Source organism: Crotalus tigris, unplaced genomic scaffold, assembly GCF_016545835.1.
Source record: "Crotalus tigris isolate CLP2741 ecotype Arizona unplaced genomic scaffold, ASM1654583v1 scf7180000020524.2783371122:307494, whole genome shotgun sequence".
NCBI classification, from domain to species: domain Eukaryota; kingdom Metazoa; phylum Chordata; class Lepidosauria; order Squamata; family Viperidae; genus Crotalus; species Crotalus tigris.
Window position 1 is genome coordinate 36,079 of NW_024098060.1, and position 18,859 is coordinate 54,937.

General features: G+C 38.8%; 1 protein-coding gene across 1 annotated transcript; it reads right to left on the minus strand.

Annotated features, from left to right (window-relative positions):
- Positions 1-70: 70 nt before the first annotated feature.
- Positions 71-18,819, minus strand: LOC120318890 (vomeronasal type-2 receptor 26-like). Its single transcript, XM_039367040.1, has 12 exons — positions 18,627-18,819; positions 16,880-17,100; positions 16,446-16,675; positions 14,961-15,036; positions 13,778-14,229; positions 10,480-10,567; positions 10,303-10,421; positions 9,376-9,553; positions 6,805-7,665; positions 6,033-6,260; positions 4,716-4,842; positions 71-969 (listed from the first exon to the last, which is right to left on the minus strand). Exons 1-12 carry the CDS (start codon positions 18,817-18,819, stop codon positions 71-73), a joined length of 3,672 nt encoding a protein of 1,223 aa, XP_039222974.1.
- Positions 18,820-18,859: the final 40 nt, after the last annotated feature.

Genomic DNA, 18,859 nt, shown 5'->3' on the forward strand with positions numbered 1-18,859 from the left:
TGCAAAGACTAGCAGAAAAAGGAAACACTACAGTGAGGAGAGTTTACAGTATAAGGTTTGGAAACATAATTCAGTGTTTTTTAATAAGTTTGTCCTTTTTGTTTAGATCAGGTCTCAGAAGAATAATATAGCATTTTGGGAAAAAGATACAGCCAAGCAACCCCATTGCTGAAGCCAGAATGGAGAAGATCTCCACCACCACCATGTACTTTCCCTTGGTGCTCAGATAGGTAGGAACAAATGTTACCCAAACGCTGCAAAACACCAGCATGCTGAAGGTAATGAATTTGGCTTCATTGAAGCTATCAGGTAACTTCCTAGCTAGGAAGGCTACCGTGAAACTGATAGCAGTTAAGAACCCCATAAAGCCCAGAACAGTATAAAACATAATGGCTGATCCTTCGTTACATTCTAGTACAATTTCTTCAGCCATGGAGTGCATGTCTGAATCTGGAAATGGGGGAGAAATTGCCAGCCATGCAACACAAATTGTGAGTTGTATGAGAGAGCAAGAAAGGACAATGGAGTTGGCCAGCCTTTTCCCCACCCATTTCTTTATTTGGGATCCTGGTTTGGTGGCCATGAAAGCAAGAACCACTATGGTTGTTTTACCCAAAATGCAAGAAATGGCTACAGAGAAGATGATGCCAAATGCAGTTTGTCGCATGAGACATTTGACTTGACCAGGTTGTCCAATGAAAAGAAAACTGCAGAGGAAAGAGAGCTGGAGAGCAATGAGAAGAGTATAGGTGAGATTCCTGTTGTTGGCTTTGACTATGGGGGTTTCCCACTCTTTAATGAAGATCCTCAGCACCAAGGCTGAAGTTATAAAAAAGAAGACAGTTACAGTGGCCAAAGTGATTCCCAAAGGTTCTCCATAAGACAAGAAAGTTATATGTTTTTCAATGCAAAGATTGTGAGCTTCATTTGGATATTGATCTTCTGGACATTGGAAACAGTCAACTGCATCTGCAAAAGAAAACATTAAAGGACTGTTTATTGATCAGAATTTCAGAGCTGAATCATGGCCTAGTGCTTAAGATGCTCGCCTCCCACTTGGGTGGTTGACAATTCAATAGCGGGAGATGTTTCTCTTAGGGTGTAAAGAAAAAATATCTGCTGCCAACTACACCTGGTGTCAGGAAAGGCATCCAGCCAGTAAATGCTCAGTTCCATCCAGTTGCCCTGACTCTATTGGGAATTATGGGATTACAGTCATAATAAGGAAGTTATTTATAACTCAGAGTTGAAATGAGGAAACTTTGGTGCTATCTGAGATCAGTTATTTTCTTGCAGACATTTAATATAATAGTAATAGTAGTAAAGTTGGAAGGGACCTTGGAGGTCATCTAGTCCAACCCCCTGCTCAGGCAGGAAACCCTACACCATTTCGGATAAATGGCTGTCCAGTCTCTTCTTAAAAACTTCCAGTGTTGGAGCATTTACTGCTTCTGGAGGCAAGCTGTTCCACTGATTAATTGTTCTCACTGTCAGGAAGTTTCTCCTTAGTTCTAGGTTGCTTCTCTCCTTGATTAGTTTCCACCCGTTGCTTCTTGTCCTGCCTTCAGGTGCTTTGGAAAATAGCTTAATTCCCTCTTCTTTATGGCAGCCCCTGAGATATTGGAATACTGCTATCATGTCCCCCCTTGTCCTTCTCTTCGTTAAACTAGACATACCCAATTCTAGCAACCGTTCCTTATATGTTTTAGCCTCCAGTCCCCTAATCATCTTTGTTGCTCTTCTCTGTACTCTTTCTAGAGTCTCAACATCTTTTTTACATCGTGTGACCAAAACTGGATGCAGTATTCCAAGTGTGGCCTTACCAAGGCATTGAAGAGTGGTATTAATACTTCACGTGATTTTGGTTCTATCCCTCTGTTAATGCAGCCCAGCACTGTGTTGGCTTTTTTGGCAGCTGCAGCACACTGCTGGCTCATATTTAGGTGATTGTCTACTAGGACTCCGAGTCCCTCTCACAGTTACTAATACTGAGCATGGTGCCACCACCTATGCTGTACTTGTGCATTTGGTTTTTCTTGCCTAAATGTAGAACCTTGCTTTTTTCACCATTGAATTTCATTTTGTTACTTAGTGCCCAGTGTTCAAGTCTGTCCAGATCCTTCTGTATCTGAAGCCTGTCTTCTGGAGTGTTCGCTATTCCTGCCAGCTTGGTGTCGTCTGCAAATATGATGAGTTCCCCATCTATCCCTTCGTCCAAATCGTTGATGAAGATGTTGAAGAGCACTGGGCCAAGAACAGAGCCCTGGGGCACCCCACTACACACTTCCCTCCATATAGATGCAGTTCCATTGAAGACCACTCACTGAGTATGGCTGGTCAGCCAGCTACGGATCCATCTGGTGGTGGTTCTGTCTACCCCACATTTTTCTATCTTATCAAGTAGTAGATTGTGATCTACTTTATCAAATGCCTTACTGAAGTCCAATAAATTATTTCCACAGCATTCCTCTGATCCACTAATTTTGTCACTTGGTCAAAGAATGCAATAAGATTTGTCTGGCATGATCTATTTTTGACAAACGCATGTTGGGTTTTAGTAATGACTTTGTTTGCCTCTATGTGTTTGTTGATTCGTTATTTGATTATCTTTTCCAGGATCTTCCCAGGTATTGAGGTCAGGCTGATAGGTCTGTAATTTCTTGGATCCATTTTTTTCCTTTTTTGAGGATGGGAACTACATCAGCTCTTTTTCAGTCCTCTGCTAGTTCCCCTGTGTTCCAGGATCTTTGAAAGATATAGTTCAGTGGTTCTGATATCACATCTGCCAGTTCCTTGAGAACCTTGGGGTGTAATCCATCTGGTCCTGGCAATTTGAACTCATCTAGGCTGGACAGGTGCTCACTTACTATTTTCTTGCCTATCTTAGCTTGTGTTTCTATTTTGTTTTTTTATGGCACTATTTTTGATAGGTTGATCTGTTTTTTCCCTTTGTGTAAAGACAGATGCAAAAAACGAGTTAAATAGTTCTGCTTTCTCCTTGTTGCTTGTCACCTTCTTGCCACTTCCACCCACTAATGGACCAATCATTTCCTTCACTTTTTTTCTTATTTTTTACATGTTGAAAGAAGCTTTTTTATTATTTTTGACTTTTTTCGCAAGCCTTAGTTCATTTTGAGCCTTGGCTTTCTTCACTTCATCTTTGCAGGCTCGGGCTATTTGCTGATATTATGACTTAGTTATGTTCCCCTCTTTCCACTTTCTATACTTGTCCTTTTTATCTTTCAATTTGTCAGAGAGTTTTTTATGCAGCCTTGCTGTTTTCTTTTGAGAGCTGTTGTTTTTCTCTTTGTTGGTATTGTGCTAGACTGTGCTTTTATTATCTCATTTTTCAAAATTTCCCAGCTTCTTGAGTTGTTTTCCCCTGGAGGATTCTCATCCATGGAATCCTTCCCAACCCTCTCTAAGTTTATTGAAATTAGCTCTCTTGAAATCCAAGACTCTGATTTGACTGTGTTCTATTGCTTGTGCTTCTATAATGTTGAATTCTAATATTGCATGATCACTTCCTCCCAAGGTTCCTATGGCTTCAACACCTTCAACACCAACACATTTCATAATGGTAACATCATCAGTGCTAGTCAACATCATTACTGTTGAACTGATGATGTTACCTAGTTTGGTAATGAAATATCTGCAAGAAAACCACCAAGTTCAGAGAGCACCAAGGACTGCTCAAAGAAAACATTGTGGCCCATAGAAGCTATGAAAGCAACTCCATTTATTTCTATTAATTATGTCCATTTTACTTGCATTACAGTATTAAAAATTAAGAATGAGACCATCCACATGCAGAAAAGTACCCTGTATATGTTTGGTTAAACAGACACCAAGAGTGTTGTTTGTATCAATCTCAGTGTCATGTTGGAAAATGGAAGGAAAGTCCAACAGAAAATTTTGTAATGGGTCAGAGTTTCCTAGTTTATTTTCTAGAGAAACCATGTGATACTTATTTTTGAGCTCATGTGGACATTTTACTTAATGACTGATGTATGTTATGGAAAACAAGTCAAAATCTATCACTTTTCTTCTTAATAAGTGACTTCTCTACCTTTAAAAAGAAATAACCTAATTTTTTGGAGAAATTTCTCTTAATTCAAAAGCTTTTTCATTTTGAATATTCTTCATGCTCAGGTGACAAATGTTTTAGCAAGAATTCCAGTTATTTATAAGGGTTAAAGATCCATGAAGGTTATAGTTCATTATCAGACCAGCAGAAGGACCAATATTTATGTTCCATATCTATTTATGTGCCTGCTTCTCTCCAGCAAGGACAAGCTAATTTTCTTGCTACTTTACACATCATATTCAATTCACAATAACAAATCAGTCAATCAAACTGCCTGAATCCTGATCATGACTCAGAAACATCTGGACAAATAACACTCACACCAATTTAAATGAGCACATGAGCACAATTCAAAGCGCACTGAAGGTGTTTCCCTGAATGGAGATGAAACATTTGCAGACAAATCGCCAAGCTTGGAGATTAAACTAACAGCTCAACTACCAACCTGAGCTAGTAATATTCAAACGAATCTTATCTAATACTGAGGTTATCTTGCTTCAATGAGGTCAACACTCCAAATTCTGAATAATTGATTACATTTGAGAACAATACCATGCAGAGTAAACACAGATAGTTATAAAATATTGCTGGTGACAATTAATAAATCTTCTCATTAAGCACATCTTACCTGATCTGTTTGAAATTTTCCCCTTTGCACAAGGAAGACAATCATAGCAGCAAAAGGGCTTCTCATCTATTTTTTTCTTCAGGTAGCCTGGATAACAATTTTCATTGCATACAGAAAGTGGTAATGCCTATTCAGAAATGAAATCAGGAGAAAGTTCAATAGTTGTACTTTATACACTCATATTTCACTCTGTATATGATATTCTGACAAATCTGCGTAGCTTTTGGAGAAATTCTATATATAGGATTCAATTCAACGTATTATTAGATAGGCACATTTAATGAATGCCACCATAATAATGTGACATTGTCTATATGTCCTCATGGAACCATGTATTCCCTATATATTTCCTATGCATTCCTATGTATTTCCTATGTATCCTATGCATTTCCCATGTATTTCCATGGGACCTTAGAGGTTTCCTTAATTGTTCAAACTGGACTCCCCTCAAATTCCATTTTGGTCAATCTGATCGGTAAATATCTATGAGGATTCTCAATCATTGAGGTTATGGTTGTCCCAAAGGTGCTTTTCAAAAGTCAACGAACTTTCGTGGCTTTTTCCTTGAAAATGTTTGAGAAACATTCAATTCCTTGAGAACTGAAGAAGCTTCTTGGATCAGAAGCAAAATATTTTCAAGAAAATAAAAGTCCAGTTGCCTTTGAAAAGGACCTTTGAGTTGAATCTGATTGGTAATTTATCCCACACTTTGTTGGTGAAATTAAACTTTGGAATTATCTGCATTTTCATTGAGTCCAGTCCTTTCTGCCAAATAGGTCTTGAAAAGAAATACTGCAGAGAACTTACTTATGGGATACAGAGTTCCAATTGCATCTAGTCAGTCTTGTAGAAATTATGATATAGACCATGTTGTAATGGTGACAAATTTGCAAGTTAAATTTAGAAAACTAAAGAAAATAGTTGGGATTTTAAAATATGTCTTAGACAATATGCCGTTGGAATATAATCAAATTATAAGGTAGCAATGGACAGGAATAAGATATTTCAAGTAGTACAGTATCTCAGCATGTTGCTTGTTTATTATTAAATGATTTTCAGCTTTTATAATTCAAAGATGGCTCCCTATGTAGGACAACCTGAAAATGACAGCTGGTAAATGTGTATATTCAGGAATGGCCATAGATTTCTGGAAAGACAAGTTTAATAACGGAACACCTATATAAAATGAGCTCTGCTCTTTCATTTTTCATCATATTTTATTGCCTTAATTTTATTACTAATGAGTCACTCAAATGATAAAAGTGATTTTTGAATATGGGAGGATTTGAGACAACCTGAAACATCAGTAGGAAATACCTGGTTGAACATGGTCGGCCAGATGATGTTTTCTTCAGAAATCATGAAAGACTCTTCTGGAGAAGTCAATGGGTCTATCTTTCCAACTTTGACTTTAAGAAATGTTTTGTTTGGGAATGCGATCCAGTTGATGATATCAAATCCAGTTCCCAATTCCCCCTTTTCATTAAAGAAAACTGTTTCCCCAACACTGTTGTTAAATAAGACTTTTCTCAGGTAAGGATGGAGCTAAATGGAAGCAAATCAAACACAAATGTTTGTGTTTGAATTATATTGATTCTTTAGCTTTGTGTTTTAACTGTGCACGGTGTCCAGTGTTATATGTATGAGATGGGCGGCCATATAAATTCAATAAATAAATGCAATTGATCTGGAGAAATAAATACCAGTTGTATACCAAACCAATTGTACACAACTATCATTTAGAAATTCCTAATATTACTGTGCAAGTGAACCATAATATTAATAAGCATATTATCTCCAGGTAAAATGGTTTGACAAAATTTTAAACTGAATTATGAAGCTGGGCTTTAATTAGATTTTTTGAATTGGATCCTTTTTACATAGTTCCTACACACTGTTGTTAGGAAACATGAAACATGAATTTGTGTAAACTATGTGGATACTGAACCTGAAATGTACATGTTTTGCAATCATAAAACCACCTGATGGCATCAGAGAAGATTTTATTCTTACAATTTTATTTTATTTTATTTTATTTTACAAATTGATTGCTTGATCAATCTGTCATTGTGATTTCATTTATTATTACCTGCCATCTTTCTTCCTTGATAATCATCAGCCTTCCGTGGTCTGCCCTTGCTCTGTGTTTGTATTTGGATGAAAATATGGCTTTCAAGGCATGTGCCACAGCATAGACTGCATTATAAACGCTGTAACTCTGCCCAGTCATGGTGGTCTCAAAGACAGAATTAGGAAGAGTCTCCAACTTCTCCTCTCCAGTGCACAGCACTCCAGCATCCTCATCTAACTTATCTTTAAGGTAAAAACATTCAAATGCCTGCTCCCAGAACAATCGTGTTAAATGATCTCCTTCTTCTAAAGAAGGGCTTCTCATCTGCAAGAATGGTTTGAACCCAGTCACCTCCTTGGAAGAAACCGCAAAAGATATGGCACCATGAATAAAGTCGAAAGGGAGTATTTTTTGAAAAGGGATTGATGTGAACTCCATCTGGGCTGGCATGATCCAGACTTTATCTTTTCTCTTTACTGGTATATCCTCATATTCTGAAAAATAGGGAAACATTCTGAAGATGGCAATTATGTGGTTTCCACAGTAGAGGATCACAACATTGGCAGTGCTGTTCATGACAACCTTGTAAATGGTAACATAATCTTTAAATACATATTCAATGTGATTAGAATAAATGCCTTTGGGCAACTCTTGCATGAAGTCAAAGCAAATACCTTTCTGGACAAACAGTGTAAGGGCATTCCGTACAAACCTCTCTCCACTCTCATCAGATTGGGAAAGCAGCCCTATCCATACCCACTTTAAATGCAACAGCAGCTGAAGAATCCCCTTAGTCTGAAGCTCCTCATTTGGAAAAAAACGATGAAAGAAAACTGTGTGTTCATTATTATCATTCATTGGAGCAGATCCATATAGAAGCTAGGGAAAAATGATTTAAAATAGTTGGGTATTAGAGTCTATGATACAGATTGTGTTCCTCACCAACTTCAAGAAAAATGTAACCTAGAAAGAAACCAGTTTTTCCTTTAATTTAATATTTGAATGCCATAGATTTGACAATCTATTGATTCAGTAATTCCTGAACCTTAATAAGATAACAGAATAACACGGTTGTAAGGGACCTTGGAGGTTTTCTAGTCCAACCCCTTGCTTGGACTGGAAGCCCATCCATTCTAGACAAGTGACTATCCAGTCTCTTCTTAAAATATTCCAGGAATGGAGCACCCACAATTTCTGGAAACAAGTCATTCCACTGATTAATTGTTCTGTCAGGAAATTTCTCCTTCATTCTAGGTTGGTTCTCTCCTTGATTACTTTCCATCCATTGCTTCTCGTCCTGCCTTCATATGTTTGGAGAATAGTTTGACCCCTTCTTCATTGTGGCAGCCCCTTAGATATTTGAAAACTGCTATCAAATCACCCTTAGTCCTTTTCATTAAACTGGAGATACCCAATTCCTGCAACCATTCTTTGTATGTCTTAACCTCCAGTTCCCTAATTATTCGCTGCACTCTTTTTAGATTTATAAATCTCCTTGATTACTTTCCATCCATTGCTTTTTTAAATTATTTGAATTACCATGAATAACATTTATAGGCTGGAAGGAGGGATGTTGTGAGGGGCGAGGGAAGGAAGGAAGGAAGGAAGGAAGGAAGGAAGGAAGGAAGGAAGGAAGGAAGGAAGGAAGACCAGTGTGCAATACAAAGATCAAGATAACTATTACTCAATCAGGTCCATGAATTGTTAATATTTTTACTAAATCAAGGTAGGAAAATGGATGCATGACAATACAGTATATTGACATTTCTCTTCGGTATATTTGTAAATATGTCAAAGAATCATTGTATATTAATTGTTCAGATGATTCAGTTTGAGGAATAAAACAAGTAAAGTATGAAAAAATATCCATCTCATCTGCAAACACATAATTTGGACTGCCATTTTAATCCACATTCACAAAATACAATATTCAAGGAAAGAAATTATTATTTCTTGTTTTCTAAATATGGCTTTATAAAAGTAACAAAAAGGTGAGTTCATTCAGGGTTGCAAGATTATTGTAACTTACAATAACATAACTATTAGTATTCATGATTTTGTTTTCTAGTCTAGACAATCTCCAGAGCTGACATTCATCATAGATTCAGACTGAAGAATAAATCCAGTAAAGTACCTAAAATTATCTATCTCTTCTGCAAACACATGATATGTTGTTCATCATTGTATGGATTGCCACTTTATTCCCAAATCACAAAAAAGTAATAAAAAGAAAAGTTGGTTTATTTTTTTTGTAAACATCACTTTGTAAAAGAAACAAATGGGAGGTAGTTTAACCTTACAATAAAAGAATTATTAATATGTCTGATTTTGGTTTGCTACCCTGGACAATCTGGAAGGGATGACATTAACCTTTCAAGTAGTAAAACACTTTCCCTTCCACTGCCTTAACTTTCCAGAGAATTGGGGAGGAGTGGGTATCAATCCTGAGATGCTTTCTGAAAGAACACTTCTGGTTTAGTCTCAAATTTCTTTTATTAAACTTTTTTAAAAATAGAACTGCAGTTCTTCCTCCCACCTTTCAAGGTTATTCTTACAGTGTATACTTAGTCCAAGAAAAAAAAATCTCACCTGGGGCATCTTGTAGACATTCAAGATGTTTGCCACTAAGGGACAGATGTAAGAGTTAGGTCCTAGAATAACAGATACTGCCCAATCCTTGGCATCACACTTATAGTTGGGGATGAATCTGCCACGTGTTGAGAGAAGCTCCATGGAAGCCAAGTAAGTCAATCCCGCCATGTAATAACTGTTAGAGATGTCAATACCCAAGCTCATGTTGGATAATATAGGCTTATTCTCATTTATCTCCTTTACAGCAAAAACCAAGGCCAGGATGTGTTGGTAGTTCTGCAGGAAAAATCTGCAATGAAAGATATGTTATGTGGATGTAGGCAGGAGGTTATGATTCTTTTAATTCATCGTAAACAATTTTTACTAGAAACAGATAAATTGCTTGAAGAAAAATGATCATATTAAAACCCATATGTAATTCTTATATATATATTTAGCCTTATATTTTTATCTTCTTCTTGGATATGTTTTATGGTGGATATAGGCATGAAAAATGTGTTTGGAGTAAACCTGAGGACAAATGTTATATATTATTTTTAGATCTTAGATATTTTAGATATTTTTAGATGATAGATCTTATCCCAGTAAAAGTCACTGATGTTTCATTAAGTCAGAGATGCTCTAAGTCTGTGCTCAACAGCTGTTTGGAAAATAATTCAAAGCATGTAACTGTTCCCTAATATTAAGTGAAAGAATTAAATGATTAACATAGATTTAGCTACAAATAGTACAGTACCTTGATAGTACATCATTAATGATTCATTTAACAATAAGAAACCAAGAAAATCTCAATATGGAATTTGAATAAAAATACCAGTGGGAGAGTTGTCATAAGTGTGTTTGTGTATTTATTTTCCAGGGCAACCTATTAGAGAAAGATATATGGTTTAAGATATGCTATAGTTAAGAAGAGAAAGTCTTTACATGAGCTCATCAACCAATTCTTCAGATGGGTGCCTTGTGAAACCAACTGGATCCGATACCATGTAGAACTGAGAGAGTATCCCGGCCATTATGAAATCTCCTGGCAGAAAATACTTGTGCTTAATAAAGGGAAGTTTCCCCACAGAACACGTTTTAATAAGGCATGTAGCTCCTGACAGTAACAGTGACAACATTGCCATCACTACCATGGAAAATTCCATCTTCTTCAAGAAAATAGTTTTCACTAATTAAGAACCAGTTCGATCTGTAAAAATGAAACATAAGGGGAAAAACTCTCACTTATTAGGATAAATGTTCTTTCTAAGAAAAAAGGTTGTTACGTTTCTAACATTCTGATCCCACAATTAACAAACCCTTTCAATCTTGAGCTATCCTTTGGTGCTGTGCCTGAGAATTCCTGAAAGAGTTGAGAGAAAAAAACCACATTAGTAAGATTCTTTGGGTAATTATAGGGGAAATCAGTGAATGTTTGGTGACGCTCCTTGGAGACTGTGGAGAAAGTAGAATAATGATATGTATGGTCTAGGAAAAAAAGAGTTCTGTAGCTTTAAACTTTAAATTCTCTGGAACAATACAACTATCTGACTTTGACCTGTTAGGGCGTACATTAAAGCATGATTTTTTTTCCAAAGAGCTAAAAAGAAATTGACCCGTTATGTTATAGAATCCCGCCCACCTTTATTTATCTTTTTGATAGGTCTTTAAGCACTTTGATTATTGTATTTGTAATGTAATTTTAAGGCCTGGAGGAACCTTGTCCATGGGGCCGCGATGGGTCAGACATGACTTTGCAACTAAAAACAACAATATAATTAAACCATGACATTTCTTTTTAAGCTTTCTATTGGAAGCAGGCCTATGAGCTGTGCAGAGTCCTTTGGGATGGGAATAGTGTGTAATACCAAGTGAATATGCAAATAATAAAGGAATACCATTGGAAACAACTTTTTATTTGAGCCACATTTACAAAGTAAATCAATCTCAAAATAGAATGTTCTAATTTCTAGGAGGACCATATTTTTCAATACTGTTTTTATTGCAAAGTAAAAATATAGCTTGGCTCTTTTCACTCATTTTAAATGATTTTTTTACTCCATATCCTCAAAGTCACACAGTATGAACCATATTTTTTTTTCTGGCTTGATGAGTGACATGAGCCACCACCAATCAATTTATCCACCATTGATATTTTATAGCCCTGCAACAAATTTCTTTATCAATCTTATATGGGAAATGAAAAATAATAATAATCTACCAGTCACAGGACTCCTTCCTCATTAATTGTGAAATTTGATTGTTGCTACAAATGTTGCTCCTTTTATCATATACAAAAACATAACCTGAATCAGTTTCTTTGTAGTAAAGAAATAATGGTCACTTGAAATTATTTATTTTTACTTTGTTTTTACCAGTACATGTTTGACTACATGGACAAATAAATTGAAGAATAACATAATATACAAATACTAAAATAAGAAAATTATAAAATTTAAATCCTTCCTTCCTTCCTTCCTTCCTTCCTTCCTTCCTTCCTTCCTTCCTTCCTTCCTTCCTTCCTTCCTTCCTCTAGGACCCATCAAATACATCTTCCTAGCAAATAAGACCCATAGTATGCCACTTTTTTGAATGATGATACCTCGTACTGAGACCATCACACAGTGAGGGCCAAAGGCAGCATCTGTTTGCCAATCACCAGTGTCTGGAATGTAAATCAGAGAAAGAAACCAAACCAGCAAAAAACAGTGCTACCCACACTGATCCTCTGAGTTTATATAGAAGGGTAGAATGTTTGTTGGTTTTGAAAGCCACTCATATCTAAAGAGGAGATGGATAAGGACCGATCCATTTTCTCAAGCTCAATAGATTCAAACTATTCCCAGATATTGAAGCCAGACTGCTCCACAGGCATTGCCCCCTTGGATCAGTGAACAAATTACAGCAATTTTGTCTGATAGATGCTAATATAATTAAGAGATGCTTAATAATAATAATAATAGTAGTAAAGTTGGAAGGGACCTTGGAGGTCATCGAGTCCAACCCCCTGCTCGGGCAGGAAACCCTACACCATTTCGGACAAGCGGCTGTCCAGTCTCTTCTTAAAAACTTCCAGTGTTGGAGCATTTACTGCTTCTGGAGGCAGGCTGTTCCACTGATTAATTGTTCTCACTGTCAGGAAGTTTCTCCTTAGTTCTAGGTTGCTTCTCTCCTTGATTAGTTTCCACCCGTTGCTTCTTGTCCTGCCTTCAGGTGCTTTGGAAAATAGCTTAATTTCCTCTTCTTTATGGCAGCCCCTGATTCTGCAATATCAATACATATTTAATTGTTTATGGATGGTCTTATTTAATATCCACTCTTTAAAAGACCAATTGAAGTTATGATGTTAATTGAAGGAGTAGTACTTCTTAGAGATCCTCATAGTTGTGCTCATTGCAGTTCCATGATCACAAAATTAAAATTAAAAACTTGCCAAGAAAACAGGAAGACATGTCCAGGCAGTCATCTGGAGTCAATCGATTTTCAACCAACATCAAAAAATGGAGATTGTTTCATGAACATAGAGGCAGTATACAAAAAATTAATGATAAATTCTTGATTCAGGAAATGTTATAGTGAAAATGGACCAATTTTCTGTTAAGTCTGATTTGTTGTGAATATTGGAGAACGCAATACCTTATCCTTCATCTGGATTCCTATTTTTAGGTCCAGAAAACAAAATAAAAAAAATCAAAAATCAAAGGATGGTAATAAGAAGATAAATGCAACATCATTGCCTTATGCTTAATGTCTCTGAAATATCTATCCTATTAGTTATATTACTGAGGGTCCAGAAATACAAGGTGGAGAGGATTACTTCCATAAAAGCAAAGTTCATCTATGAGCATGTCCAATGGATGTGTTGTGGGAAAAACCACGATACTTACATCAGAAGACAAGACCACGAAGGGTTGGAGAAAACAGGTTTTTATTCGTGCACGATGGTTCAGAGTATTAGCATGACAAATTCTGAACCCTAAGTTACTCTGAGGGTGTCACTTTTATACAGCTTGCCGCCCACGCTTAACCTAATAGATGACTTCTTATCCACCTTTAACACACTAAAACAGAGAAGTTTATATCTTGAGGCTACACAAGGAAAAAGGAGAAGTTCACACAAACGGTTGTCTTACCACACCTTTCTGCACGGGTGCTATCTTACAACATCTGTGACTTTTAGTTGACACTGACACTTCTTGTAAAATGGTTTCTACATAGCATGAACACATCTCTATAATTATGACACACAGGTTATATGATTTAGGTTACATTTCACAGCCAAACTTAATATTATCTATTAACTATTATCAGCAACAAGCATTCCTATTAAGATATAGATATATTGAACTTTTTCCTGCCCACCTCATTTCCTCCCCTTGAAACTTCACTAAAATCACAAGATTATTGAGGAGTTTCATACCTTGGAGGATAACATAAGGTAGCATATTCCCCTTCCTCTACAAGGGCCATGACCTGGGCTATGGCTCTTTTCTCAACGAGCATTGAGAGGCTCTTGGAAATGGTGCAAGTAACAATAGGTAAAATACAACATAGAATTAGACAACCAAGGGCAATGATTCCCACGAGGGCCACGATGGCTTGCAAACCAGGCAGCTTGGGAAACCAAGATGTAAATACCTGGGTAAAGTCAAAACCTTTCCATTCTTGGTCAGCATTATGGGTAAGTTGCCTCATTTCAGTGGTCAACTGCTTAATGGCTTTTCCTGTCTCATCAATTTGCAAACAACAATTGGAAAGGTTGAACTTTCCACAAACACCTCCTTCCTTTGCCAAGATGTAATCTAGGGCCAACTTATTCTGATATACTGCTCTTCGAATCTTATCAGTAGTATCAGACAATATATTGAGAGCCTTTAAGATAGGGGAGCAGAGTTCCCTCAAATTCAGTGGGCTCTGGGCTTTGACCAGGAGAGACCCATTTTACATAGTCCTGATCCCAATATCCCAAACAGATTAGATGTCCTACCGGCACAGTATGGTTTCTGAAGAAACAGTTCCTCCCAACCAGGTTAGTAGCCAAAGTCCACACAGCTCCTGAGAAGCGAGTTCGAGCTGTCACGTTTCCAGCATTAAACATGTTGTTATAAATTTCAGGGGTGGCCTCTAAAGCTTCCTATGGCCATTGCTCCCCCATGTTGGTACCACCACATACAAAACAATTCTTTACAGTGAGTGTTTTTGCCACCTCCTCAGCCATTTCAATAAACAAATTAGTAGCTGTTGTACTTATAGGGAGGGGGTCATCTTCCAGTTTCTTCAGATTATCATATACAGACCAGCCTAAAGACCTAATTTGCCCATCATAGATTCGTTCTACTTGGACCATGAGGTAGGTCTTAGGGTCTTCACCAGTTCCCTCAATACCAAAGCCATATAAACAAAGTGTCTCCCTGTAGGAAGGTCTACAAAACATTCATCACAAGGAGGGACGTGGTCTGAAGGGTAAGGTCGTGGGTTCCCCAAGAGATATTCATCACCACTTACTCCCTTATGATCGCCCTCCCTTGTGGAAAGACCCTGTCCCACAGAGGTTGATACAGGTTCTGGATAACTTAAAGTGGGGGATGGGGTGACAGCCTTACTGATATCCAGATCATGGGTTCAATTAGCCAGTCCTCAGGCACACCCTCAACCCCCTTCTCTTTGACTGTGATCCTTCTATACAGAAACAGAGAGTTAATTATAACAATGATTAACAACAACATTACCACCACCCAAATTGTTGGGATGAGCCCTTTCCTAATACAGGCAGTTTCCCTCATTTTCTGGGTGGAATCCATAACCAATTAAAAAGACTTTTAAGACTAATGATATGAACGCAGTTTCCAAGGTAGGGACCTTTTGCTGCCCGTGCGATGGGTGTTAGCTTCCGGAGTAACACCTGCAGGGGGTTGCTTCACCTCTCCCGTTCGCAGGGGTGCAGCTTCCGGGGTGTCACCAGAAGGGGAGAGGCTCCTTCTCCTACGATGCAGAGATAGCTTAAAGGGTTGAGTTGGGTTACTATTCATTTTCCATTGGGTGGGGGCTGCCAATTTAACCCTGGACCAATGGATCCACAATTTGATTTCAGCCACCTTAATAGCAAGGGGAGAACACATAACAACAGTATACAGCCCTTTTCCACTTTGGGCTTAAGACTTCCCTCTTCCAATTCCTTTACCCAGACCTCCTGTCCCGGTGGTATATTATGTGTTAGTGTAACCAAGACATGGGATCTTTGGGTTAGAACATATTGGTGTAGCCACTGGACTATAGTGTTAAGAGCCTGCAGCTGTTCTAATTTAACAGTATCTGCCACTTGTTCAGAGTTCTGGACACCTGGTTTGAGTAAGTTGGGGACTCTGCCATACAATAATTCAAAGGGAGATACGAGCAGCCCCCTTTGTGGGGCACACCTTACCACAACCAGGGCCATATTTAAAGCATCTGGCCACTTAAGCTGAGTCTCCTGACATATTTTTGCCAATTTTTCCTTAATGGTCTATGTATTCTCTCCACCCTTCCTCCTGATTGAGCATGGAAACTACAGTCAAGCTTCCATGTTATTCCTAGCATAGCTGCTATCTTTTGGGTGGCTCTATGGATAAATTCAGGACCATTATCTGAAGAGATTCTAGATGGCAACCCATACCTGGGAATAATAATATGAAGCAAGGCTTTTGCGACCTCAGTTGCTTTTCTTCTTCTTCTTCTTCTTTGTAGGGATGCAATCTAGCCATCTAGTGTATGTACATACTATGACTAGCATTGCGTTATAGGGACCTGAGCATGGCATGTCAGTAAAATCAATCATCAAGGAATCGAAGGGATAATTTCCTCTGGGCTGAAGTTCTTGAGGCAGTTGGGGTCCTTGCCTTGGGTTGTTGGTGGAACAGATCTCACATCTAGCACAAACATTTGCTGCAATACTGTGTATTTTGTCAATATAAACCTCTCTCTTCAGGGCATTTGCCAGTGCCGCCTTTCCCAGGTGCAGTTGCTTATAAACCTGTTGCACTGCATCCCATGCCATATATCCTGGGATAAAGACTCGCTGGTCTGGCAAAATCCATCAACCATCTTCCTGCCTTGCTTCCAGCATCTCAGCTTTGTCCAAATCTTCATGAGAGTAGTTTGGTTTACCCTGGTCCTGTTCCTCAGGGGTCCACAAAGCTAGACAATTTGTATGCTCAAAAGGTGCCTTTAGTACAGCAATGTGAGCTTCCCTGTCTGCCTTATTATTTCCTAATTGAATATCTGATGCTCCCTTCTGATGGCCTTTGCAATGCATTACAGCTACTTCCTTAGGCTCCCCACACTATTCAGCAGACGCAATATCTGTGGTCCATATTGAACATCCTTTCCCCCTGAAGTTATAAGTCCTCTTACTTTGTATAAGGCTCCATGGACTTGCACTGTTAGGAATGCATACTTAGAGTCTGTGTAATATTAATGCACTTTCCTTTTGCCAACTCCAAAGTTCTAGTTAATGCATGCAGGTCAGCTAGCTGAGCATTTGTACCGGGCGGAAGTTGCTCAGCTTCCCATACTTCTTCAAAATCACCACAGCACATCCTGCCTTTCGAATGTCTTCTTGCATAAAACTAGTTCTACCCGTGTATATTGTAAAGTCTGGATCAAGCAGGGGGACATCTCTCATGTCTGAGCGGCTAGCGTAAGTTTCTTCAATAGCTTGTATGCAACTATGTGTGGTTTCCAAGTCTGATTCAAGCAACAGCATGGCTGGATTCAGTGAGTTTGATTAAATTAATATAATCATTGGATTATGTATTATTAGAGCTTGATACTTCAGCATGCATGGGTTGGTCAGCCACAAATGTCCTTTTGCTCCTAAGACAGCTTTAAGAGCATGGGGTGTGTAGATATCTAACTTTTGTCCAAAAGTCAACTTGTTAGCTTCCTGTGTTAATAATGCTGTTCCAGCACTTGCTTTAAGGCAAGCCGGCCATCCTCTGGCTACATTGTCAAGCTGTTTAGACAGATAAGTGACCGGGTGATGCCAGGTTCCTGTTTTCTGGGTGAGAACTCCTACTGCCACATTTTGCTTTGTATCTACAAACAGTTGAAATAACTTGTCCAAGTCTAGTAGACCTAAACTAGGGGCGCACATTAGAGCCTCCTTGAGAGCGGTGAAGCTGTTATTTTCTTGCTGTTCCTATTGCAATGGTTCTTTATCTCCCATCCTCTGTGGCCTCATATAGGGATCTTGCTATTAAACTAAAGGTAGGGATCCATATTCGGCAGAAGCCAACAGCAATCCTCTTAACTCTTTCCTATTCTTCGGTACAGCAGCTGGCAGATAGTGGACGATGCTTTGCAAAACCGGGGGGGGGGTTGTCCTCTGCCCACAGGTGTGGCATATTGAACTCTTTCCACTTTGTATTTGCTTCTACTGCTTGTGCCAGCATCACCATTCTCCATCCCTCTGGGGTACTTCCACCATCACCTTTCCATAGTTTATGGCCATTGTGCCATCCTCTTCAAAGGAGATCTGCACCCTTAGTTTACAAAGCAGATCCCTTACCAATAAAAGAATTGGCATATATTCAAACTGAAGGGTTATAGTTTTTCCTCCCCTAGTGCAACTTAAGGGCTCCAAAAAGGGTCGCTGCAATATTTTTCCTGTTGCTCTTATATGTTGATAGAGTGAGGGGAGGCTTGGCTTAGGGGTTGGGTTAGGACTAATCGGGTGGCTCCAGTATTCACAAGGAAGGGAATAGGTTTGCCTCCTACTGTTAAACTGACCACAGGTTCTGGGAGGCGGGCTGAACCCAGTCGGTCTCAGTCCCACTCCTCTGCTTCTGCCAGGCCTATGAGGGGAGTCCTTGAAAATCCTCTTCTTCTTTCTCTCCCTCCCTGGCTTCTCCTTGGGCCACCTCTGTAGCTCTTCGCAAACCTGCCTCTTCCCCCTCCTTTTTCTTCATCCTTTTCTCTTTCTGGACATTCACCCGTCCAGTGTCCTTCCTTCTTACATATGGCACACTGGTTTTGTCCTAACACCCTTCCCCATCCTCTACCTCTGCCACCTCCCCTTGACACCCCCATCATAGCAACTGCCAGCAATTCAGCTTTCCTTTGCATTTTCTGATCCTTTTTCTTTTCCTCCTCCTTTTCTCTTTTCACAAAAGTCTTTCGGACACTTGATTTGTTTTTTTTTTCACTAAATTTCCAAGCAAGAAGGTCTGATGTAGTAAAAGGCATATGTTGGAATAGAAGAGCTGTGGCTGTTTCTGCTGGATCATCCTTACTGACAACCAATTGATCTACTTGTCTAAGGGGAGCATTCAAAGATGCTTCCTCAGTCTTTGTCCTCATTTGTTCGGCTATCAGTCCTCCCACTTCTCTGTCTTCTGTTTGCAGTCCCATCCGTTCCTCTTCTGCCTTGGACCCCCTCAGCACCTCTTGCTGAAGGTCCAGTTTGGGTCCCTTGATCCTGGACATCTGGTTGAATTATGGCTTGTCCCCAGCTTTTTCTATCTTC